The 10,078-nt window shown below is 51.4% G+C and overlaps 1 protein-coding gene across 2 annotated transcripts in view; it reads right to left on the reverse strand.

Annotated features, from left to right (window-relative positions):
- Positions 1-9,574, reverse strand: part of PPARGC1B (PPARG coactivator 1 beta) — a 130,896-nt gene extending 121,322 nt beyond the window's left edge. For both annotated transcript variants that reach the window (XM_004384906.2, XM_004384905.2), the window contains exon 1: positions 9,497-9,574. In XM_004384906.2, coding sequence (XP_004384963.1) covers positions 9,497-9,574 — 78 coding nt within the window. The remainder of the gene's footprint in view (positions 1-9,496) is intronic.
- Between the last annotated feature and the right edge of the window lie 504 nt (positions 9,575-10,078).

The raw sequence follows: 10,078 nt of genomic DNA on the forward strand, positions 1-10,078 counted from the left end.
CATGATAAAGGGAGAAAAGATTGAAGTTGTCAAGGATTTCATTTTACTTGGATCCACAATCAACACCCATGGAAGCAGCAGTCAAGAAATCAAAAGATGCATTGAATGGGGCAAATCTGCTCTAAAAGACCTCTTTAAAGTGTTGAAAAGCAAAGATGTTACCTTGAAGACTAGGGTGCGCCTGACCCAAGTCATGGTATTTTCAATCACATCACACGCATGCGAAAGCTGGACTATGAATAAGGAAGACCGAAGAAGAATTGATGCCTTTGAATTGTGGGGTTGGTGAAAAATATTGAGTATACCATGGGCTGGCAAAAGAACTAACAAATCTGTCTTGGAAGAAGTACAGCCAGAATGCTCCCTTAGAAGCAAGGATGGCGAGACTGCATCTTACATACTTTGGACATGTTGTCAGAAGGAATCAGTCCCTGGAGAAGGACATCATGCTTGGTAAAGTACAGGCTCAGCAAAAAAGAGGAAAACCCTCAACAAGACAGACTGACACAGTGGCTGCAACAATGGGCTCAAGCGTAACAATGATTATGCACATGGCACAGGACCAGGCAGTGTTTCGTTCTGTGGTGCACAGGGTCGCTATGAGTTGGAACCAACTAGACAGCACCTAACAACAAGATACTTGCTCAGAGTCACACAGCTGGTAAGTGGTAGAGCCCTAATTTAAACCATAAGCAATTAATCTCCAAAGCCCAGAAGGAAAACGAAATACCTCAGGGTGTACAAGGACCCAGAGCTTAGTGGGCTACTGACTGTGCATTTCTCAACACTTTACAGGCATTGTCTTACTTAGTCCTCATCAACACCCTTTAAGTTACGTGCTACTATCAGCCCCATTTCCTAGATGAAAAAAGCGAGGTGCAGAGAAGTCCTGTGCCAAAACCATTGGGTTTGCCCTGAGCAGAGCCCAATGCTAGGATTCAAAGCGCTCTTAGCTACCTAAACAAACAATTAAGGCAAATGCTTGTTTTCTTACCTAAAAGACCCAGCAGTAATTACAAGCCTTTGGGGATAATTAATCAATGACTTTGCTTTCCCATTTGTAAAAATCTCTCTGCTCTCCAACTATAGACCTGGGCAGCAACTCAGTCTCTCTGCTCTAAGGAAGGAACAAGGCAGCGAGTCGGGGAGTTCAGCTGCCACCAGCAGCCTGTAGACCCTGTGCCCAACCCTGCTGTGTGACCTCAGGCCAGGCCCCTCCTCTCTGAGCTCTGTGAACCCAGGATGCTGATACCCCCTCCTCCACCCTGTCTCCCTCACTTGGTGGTCCTGAGCATGTAATGAGAGATCCGTCTCCCCCCTCCACTCCCCCAGCTGCAGGGGGTCCAGGTGGGGTCTTTGGTATTTAGAACAAAGAGAACAGGAAGTAAACGCAGGCTGTCCTGTGGTAGTGCTGGACCTTACCCCAGGGTCCCACCAAACTCACCACCGTCGAGTGGTTTCAGACTCATAGCGACCCTGTAGGACAGAGCAGAACTACCCCACAGGGTTTCCAAGGCTGTAAATCTTTATGGAAGCAGACTGCCACAACTTTCTCCTGCAGAGCGGCTGATGGGTTCAAACCACAATCTTCTGGTTGCCAGGTGAGCACTTTAACCACTGCACTACCAGGGCTCCTTCAGGGTCCCATGGCCATCACAAAACTCAGCTACCCAGCGCAACAGTCTCTCAGAGGGCTATCCACCCTGCCCCTCCCACAAGGCCTCATCCCACCCCACTCTAACTCCTGATACTGGAAAAGAACTGGTCAGGGACTCAGGGACCTGGGCCTCCTCCAGCGAGGTGGCTTCTTCTGTGCCTCAATGTCCCCTTTTCTGGAAAAGGCGGGGGTGGATTTGATGCTTTCCAAGGGCCCTCCCAAGCCTGAGATGAGAGGAAACTGCTCACAAGTCAAGGTTCAAATCCCCAGTCAGCCACTCACTAGCTGAGGGAACTTGAGCAACTCACCTAACCTCTCTGTGCCTTAGTTTCATCACCTACAAAATGGGAGAACAGAATCGGCCGCACAGAGTTGTTCAGAGAAATCTCAACTTATGATAGTACTCAAGTCTCCTCACAAATACACACTGAAAAATGATGTGTGCAGATGGATGAAAACAAAAGCAGTCATGAGTTGACAATGGTTGAAGCTGGGCGATGGGGACGTGGGGACTTACTATACTATTCTTGCTACTGTCTACTTTTGTGTTTGACATTTTCCATAGTAAAATGTTCAAAATACAAGGTTCTTTTCTGAGAACCTGACACCTAAACATATAAAACAGTCTTGTGCTCAAAAACTTGTCTGCTTACTCGGCAACAACAATGCTAGTCAGGGATAAAAATAATTATTCCTTGTTCTTCCAGAGGTTTCAATCTAGTCGTACAGATAAAAGTACACCCAGATACCACAGGATAGTAAATGCATACTCCACATTGGTGGTAGAGGCAGAAGAACATTGAGCCTTACGGGCTTTGCAGACAGGACAGGTGGGGGTGGGGGAAATTTAAGTTCACATAGGCTATGAATATGTTAAAATGCTGGAGATAACAGCGGGGAGAGGATTTGACTTTTAAGCACTATCAAAAGTTGGCATTTCTCCCAACAACCCTATGAGGCTAGCTCTGTTCTATTTTGTAGGTGATGAAACTGAGGCACAGAGAGGTTAGGTGAGTTACTCAAGGTCCCACAGCTAGTAAGTAGTTGACCCAGGATTTGAACCCCAGGCTATAAGTAGCTCCCTCTCATGCCAGGCATGGGAGGGCCTTTGGAGAGCCTCAAATCCACCCTCACCTTTTCTGGAAGAGGAAACAATGAGGCACAGAAGAAGCTACTTTTTAGTCCATTCCTTCTCAGGAATACAAAGACTGAAGATACAAAATGAGAAGCAGTGTCTGCCCTGAAGAGGTTAATAGTCTAGCTAACATATTCATTTACTCAGTGAGGAATTTACTGAGTGTCTACTGTGTTCCAGGCACTAGTCTATTCACTGTGCAAAAAATGGTGAATGAAAGGCAAACACCCTTGCCTTCACGGAGCTTAACATTTTTGGAGTAATTTCCTAAGTATAACACTTAATGGGATCTATATTAGAAGAGACATACCTATTATTTGGTGCTTATTGAATGCCAGATATTGTGTTAGGTGCTTTAAACCCACTGTGTCATTTGATTTTCACTGACTCTTCACAACAGTCTCATAGGGGAAGTACTAGTTATCACTTCATACATGAGGACATGGACGCTCAGAGAGGTTATGTGGCCCATTAAAGGTCTCTCAGGCAGCAAATCACAGAGCCAGGATTCAAACCCAAGCAGACTGACTCCAAAGTGGAGCAGCTGTGGTTGGAGGTGAGCGAGACGGCGTTACCAAAATGATGGCAGGCAAACCAGGTCTTAGAGGATGAGTAATGGCAATGGTGGAAATGGAGATAGAGGAAACAGAAAAAACCAGCATGGCCTAAGCTTCCAGGAGGAAAATTCATGGCTTATTCTGGGGTGGGCCAAGACCCCAAAGGGAAAGCAGACAACTCAGGATAAAGGCAAGGGTACCTGAGGACCCTTGAACACCAGGTTAGAGTTTGGGCTTTATTTCAAAAGTACTGGGGAGCCCTAGAAACCCTGGTGGCATAGTGGTTAAGAGCTACGGCTTCTAACCAAAAGGTTGGCAGTTCGAATCCACCAGGCGCTCCTTGGAAACCCTAGGGAGCAGTTCTACTCTATCCTTTAGGGTCACTATGAGTCAGAATCGACTCGACAGCAATGGGTTTAGTTTTTTGGGGAGCCCTGGGAGATGTGTGAGCAAGGGAGATGAGTGAGCAATGTCTTTAAAGTATGTTAGATACGTACTTTGAAGAGGACTGATCTCTCATCAGGGCCAAGGACAAATGGGAGAGCAGAGCCTGGTGTAACAAAGATCTGTTTGATAGTAATTGCAGATATCCAGCTGTGAATGGACAAGGATCTAGACCAGAAGAGGGGGAGAGAAATTAAAAGGTCAGGTCCACCGACTGTCTAGTCCAACTGATTTTGCATCAACTGAATGTCCATAGGACGGATGTGAGACACTCAACTTACCTTGGAGCAGAGCTAGGACCTGAACCTGCTCATCTCTTTCCTTCACCCAGCAGCCCCCTTCACCCTCACATAACTGGAATTATGCTTTCCTTTCTTTCATGTAAAAAGATGCATGTATCAGGGTTAACTCTATGCTTGGTCCGGCCCTTCTAAAATAAAGTGAGAAGATTTCCATGTTTTATGAGCAGCAAATCAATGCTAATTTTACATACATCAGATATCTAATTCTCAACTGTGAGAGTTAGGACCTATTATTCCCATTTTACAAACTGAGAAACTGAGGTCTAGAGAAGTGGAAGGTCTTATGAGTTATGTTTTCTCCTTATGCAGTGTGCCTTCATTTACTCAAGGTGCTGGAAAGACAATGGTGAACAAAAACAGAGTGGTCCTTGTCGTTATGGAGCTTGGAGTCAAGCTGTCTGTGAACCACTAATCCTGGCTCTACCACTTACTCGAAGGGACAGTCTTCAGCAATTCAGTGAGTTCTCCAAAACGCTAAAATCCTCCTCTGTAAAATGGGGGTAACAGCAACACCTACACTTGGTAGAATTTTTCAAGAATGAAATGTGATAACGCAAATGAAAGATTTAGCAGAGTAAGTGTCAGGTAGAGGATGCTAAATAAATATCATTGATGATGAAGGCAAAAAGAGCTACTATCCAGAATGCTCTTGGCCTTACTCCCAAGCTCCAAGTCCCCATTTACAAGGCTGCTTCTGATTCAAACCAGTGTTCCTTCTATTATTCCAGAGAGAGAAGGAGAAGGGTGACTCACATCCTGGCAATGGTGGAGCTTCTGGCTGTCCTGCACCAGCTGCAGAGAGAACGGTTCTAGGTGAGGGGGAAATACAGGCCCCTTGGGCCCACTTGCTGGGCCATTGCCTTTCCTGGGTTTCACAGGCATCCCATTCGTTCATTAGCACCAGCCAGGGGGCCCCAGAGAAAGTAGAGCCTAGGCCTCTAGTGAACAAAGCCAGTAAACATGCCCCCTTCTGGCTCAGGTAAAGAAATTACTCCCCCTGGTCTCAACACAGGCAAAAGGTGGGCAAATGCACCCAGCAAAAGTTGCCCTTCAACTTACTCCTGCAGATGACTGGAACTTTGACTTGGAAAAGAAGTTGACCCTGGTCTCAAGGGCTGTGGAGGCAGCAATATTCCAGACTGAGCAACTAAACACTGGGACATCAAGTCATTTTCCCAGTTCTCCATGTGGCAGGGGCCCCTTCCAGGTGCTCAGATCTAGCTGTAGAACAATGAGGAGCTGGACACCAATTGCAAAATGGGCCAAGTTCACAAACATGGCACTTCATTGAACAAACCACAAAAGGCCCATAATCATATGGAGAAAAGGTTCAGCACCAACGATAATCAAAGAAATGCACGTTAAAACAATAAGGGCAACACAATTTATTGATGAACAGAGCAGCAAAAAATTAAAAACAATGAAAAAGCCAAGAGCTATCTGGACATGGACAACCAGGCATTCCCACACAATGCTGGTGAGTGTGTAAATTAGCACAGTTTCTAGAAGGCAATCCAGAAATGTGTTTACCAAATGCCTGTACAGTTCCTTTGACAGAGCAAGCTCACTTCTAGGAATTTCAATGAAGGAAATAAGATGTGCACAAATATATTCATTTCAGCATTGCTTACAATAGCCAAAGAGAAAAATTGGAAACAACTTAAATGACTAACAATAAAGGATTGATTAAATACATTTTGGTTCAACCCTCAAAGATGCAGCCATTAAAATAATAGAGTATTTACTGATGTGGAAATGTATTCACAGTATATTGTTTGGAGGTGAAAAAAAGCAAGTTACAAAACAATGTGATTCCAAGTAACAAATTAGTATATACAGAACAATTCCATTTTTGTAAGAAAGATGTAATCTATATGAATTGCTAAGAAAGAAAAAAGCCTAGGAGCATATATGAACATTAACAGTGGTTAATGCCTATTTTTAATTTTCTTCTTTATATTTGCCAGTATTTTCTAACACTTTTATAAGTAAGTTTTTTAATGATAAGGGGTTAAAGCAGATGATTTATAAAGTTCCTGCCAGCTCTGACATTTTGGGCATCTATGATTGATGTCCCAAGCAACTTCAAACAACCCATATTTAGTGTGGGCTTACTGCGTGGCCTTTGGAGCCTAAGTCTTTGCCCACAGCTGCAGCCCTCTGCATTCCTCTGTCCCCACACTTGTGGCCCAGCTGTCTCCCCTGCCAGCCTGGAAGCTTCTTTCTGCAGGGCAGGGCCCAGCTGTACTGTTTGTAATCCATGTCCCTAGCCAAGGTCTGAGCAAAGGAACGAGGCTCAGCATGGTGGCAGGTGCCATGCAGGCACAAAGAGATAAAAGGCCCAACTCTAGCTCTAGAATCTTACTAGGACACCAGACTTATATACAAGTGCTTGGTTGTATAACAGACTAAGAAAACCAGAGGACGGAGAAAGCAGGGCAGGCCAGGCTGGGAAGGCCCACTGGAGAAAGAAAGCCATGCAGGACGGGTGGATGAGGGCTCTCCAGGCAAGGAGCACAGCCTGAGCAAAGATGAAGCAAACCCAAAGTCCTTTGGGATACATGCCCCAAACCTTTCACAATCCTTGTTTTGGGGGAATTTCTGTACTTTGGCCTGAATGGGTAAAAGTTAAGTCTCCTAAACAGAAGTACTCCCTCTATCTAACCCTCGATTAGCCACCAAAGTTAACGAGTCTTTTGGACAAAGACACTGAATTACCATTTCAACCACTCCCCCCACCCCAAAGGGGCTAGGCCGACACACTGAAGGTGGAGGAGGAGGGGAGGGCAGGGACCAGCTGATCGAGGAGAGGGGATTGCAGGAACAAGCAGACAACTCACATGCAAACAGTGCTCACCCCGCCACCATGCCACTGGATTCTCATGCTGCCACCACCAGCCCCATTTGACAGATGAAGAAATGAGGCTCAAAGAGTTCAAATGGCTTGCCCCGGGTCACCCAGCCAGAGAGTGGGGAAGGCGACTCCACTCAGGCCTTCTGACTCCAAGTCCAGTGCTATTTCGAGGTAACACACAGGACCTGGAGTCAGGAGCCCTGGGTGGCTCTGTCACCCGCTGGCTGCATGGTCCTGTACAAACCACTCACCCCTCGCAGCCTCTTTCCCCAACCGTAAAATGAGGAGGCACGCGATGACCCGCCCAGGTCCTTTTCCGGCTCGGCACGATGAGCCTTCTAGGGGCGGCTGCAAAGCTCGCCGTATCAGTTACATTTCCCAAGTTGGACCGGCAAAGATCACCAGGAGATCCTCGGCCTGTCACGTGGTTAAATAAAAAAAGCAAACGTCCCAGATTAACTTTCACTGCATTGCCTCTGCTGATACCTGATTACCCAATCTTCTAGTTTCCTTGGGTGAAATATCCCTGCTAGGCAGGCCCGCTGGGCGGCTAAAAAAACAAATGATTAATTATTGGTGAGCCACAGAACACTGAAGATGTAGTTAAAACCCAGGATCAGATCTAGCGCCGACAATTCTTGCTATGGGTCCCTTAACTAGTCTCGGGGCTATTTCAGGCCTCCCTCAACCGCCTCTTAGCCAAGAGGTTTGGTGACGCCCCTAGTACGAGTGCTCTGGACAGCTCTTTCCCAGAGGCAGCTCTGCCCTGCCCGGACCAAGTAACCCTGGCCCCAGGCTGTCGGATCCAGAGGCGCTGGGGCTGAGACTGGCCTTCGGCGCAGACGCCGGCGTGGGGCGTGTGACCGCACCCGGTGACGGCGGCGGGAGCTCCACCGCAGTTTCGTCAGAGGTAAAGGTACGCGCCCGGCGCGCGCGGCGTGTGCACACAGATACCCGCGCGCACAGCCCGCACACTACACTCCCGCCAGCCTCGCAAAGCAATCACAAGCCACCTGCCCCTTTGGCCCCTACCCTGAACCCACAGGAGTGCGCCCGCAACCGACCACACCGCCCCGCGGCTCCCCGACGCAGCCGAGTCTGCTGCGGATGAGGGCCGGCCTTCTCCGGCTTGTGGCGGGCTTCTTCTCGGCGACACCCCGCCACGCTGCGCCGTCCCAGTCGCCAGCCCGGAGTCGCCACTCGGAGTCCGCCCGGAGCTGAACGTCTCGGCCGCTACGTCCCCTCCAAGTCGCGTTTCACCGCAAGGAGTCAGCTTGCAAGCTTCTCCCCGCCCACCCGGTCCCATGACAGCTGCTGCCGCCCAAAGACAGGCAGATTATAACAAGAAGCAAAGTTTCCCTCTCCCTGTTTCCCCCTCCCACCCCGTGTTATGCAAAACGAGCCGGCACCGGCACCGCCACTCCAGGTACCAAACCAACCCTGGCGAGCCGCGCCCGGTTCCGTGCGGCGGCCCCTCTCCGAGCCCAGGCGTGCGCCCGCATCCGAGATCTCCTCCCCCGCTCGGTCGCATCCCCAGCCTCCCGGAGACCCGCAGCCAGGCGCCCAGAGAAAAAGCCCTAACTCTGGGGCCAAACTTTACGCTTGCAACAGGCATGAGGTGGGGAAAATGGGGGAAGGGTGGGAGACGCACCCCCCACCCCGTGCAAGCATTTTCGGCGGCTGCTTGTCCCAGCAGCAACCCCTTGTCTCCAAGCCACCAGCTTCCCTGGCCCTCCCCGGCACACCAGAGCACCCTCTCCTGTCACGCGCGTGTAGTCGGCGGGGCTCCCAGGCGCAGCCAGAGCCCGGGACGCCGCCTCGCCTTCCCTTCCCCCTGCAGCACCGAGCGCGCACCAGGGCCGCGCGCATCAGGGGGACCCAGAAGCCCCCAGACAATCCTCTTTCCCCCATCCTGCTGTGCTTTCCCCCCGGGGCTCCGCTGAATAGCGAAACCAGGAAGGCGCTATACCCGCCCGCATGTCCACGTGCCCCGCAGACCCCCATGCCTATAGTCGGTAACTGACAGGAAACTCCGCGCTGCGGGCGCCGCTGGGGAGCCGGGGGCGGGGGGGGGGCAGCAGCAGCACTCGGGGAACCGGAGGCTTCAGGACGAGGGGGCTCCGGAGACTCGGGGAGGCACCCGTGCCGGGGCCACAAGTCCACGTGAAACTACGGTAGCAAGTGCCGGGCGCTAAGGGCGCGCCTCCAGCGCCTAGCGCCAGCCCTAGGGTCCCCCACATCTTGGCGCGGCTCCATTCCCCCAAGGAAGCGCGGTACCCCCAGTCTACCCAAGGGGGGGCAGACTCCAAGTGGCCAAAGCTAGACCCTCCCCCAATGACTATAGCGCCCCCAGCTCTTCGGGAAGCGCAGGGGGACCCCAGGTCCCTGCCCCCGTATGGGAGCGCATCACAGGGCTCATGGAAGGGGGGCTCTGCAGCCTGGAACCGCCGATACCCCAGTATGCCCACCTCTGCATCCCCGCCTCCGCGGTTACGGCGGCAGCCCGCGCAGCTCATGAGCCCCTACCCGGGCCCTGGCCGGCCGTACCTGTGTGTCTGCGAGATAGTTGAGGAAGAAGGAGGAGAGCTCTTCGTCCAGCAGCGCACCGCAGTCGTTCCCCGCCATCTTCCAGCCGCGGCTGCAGCGTGCAGCGGAGTCAGTGCCGAGCCGGCCCGGGGGGAGGGAGCGAGCGAGAGCGCGAGGGAGGGGGGAGGAGAGAAAGAGGCGGCGGGAGGCGGAGGGCGGAGCTCCTGCCCCGGGCTGCCGCAGGGCCGCCGGCAGCGGGGGCGGGGCCGCGCTTGCCAGCCAGAGCAGGGGGTCGCGCCTCCACTCTCCTGCGCAGGCTGGAGCGCGGCGACCAGCGCACGCAGCCCCCAAGCGGGGAAAGCGTCCGCAGCCCGATGGTGGTGTCCCAGCCAGCAGCCCGGATTCCTGCGCAGCAATGCGGGCAGCCCCTCGCTCCTGCCAGAGCGAATCACGTTGCGTTAGCACTGGGCGGGACCTGCGAGACAACCTGCTTCTGTACAGCTGGGGAAACTGAGGCCCAGGGCTGCCTGCCTGGAAAGCTTGAGTTTCTCTACCCAGGCTGCATAGGCCAAAGAAGGAGGGAGCAATAGCATAGGGCAAATG

Source organism: Trichechus manatus, unplaced genomic scaffold (assembly GCF_000243295.1).
Source record: "Trichechus manatus latirostris isolate Lorelei unplaced genomic scaffold, TriManLat1.0 scaffold00130, whole genome shotgun sequence".
NCBI lineage: Eukaryota > Metazoa > Chordata > Mammalia > Sirenia > Trichechidae > Trichechus > Trichechus manatus.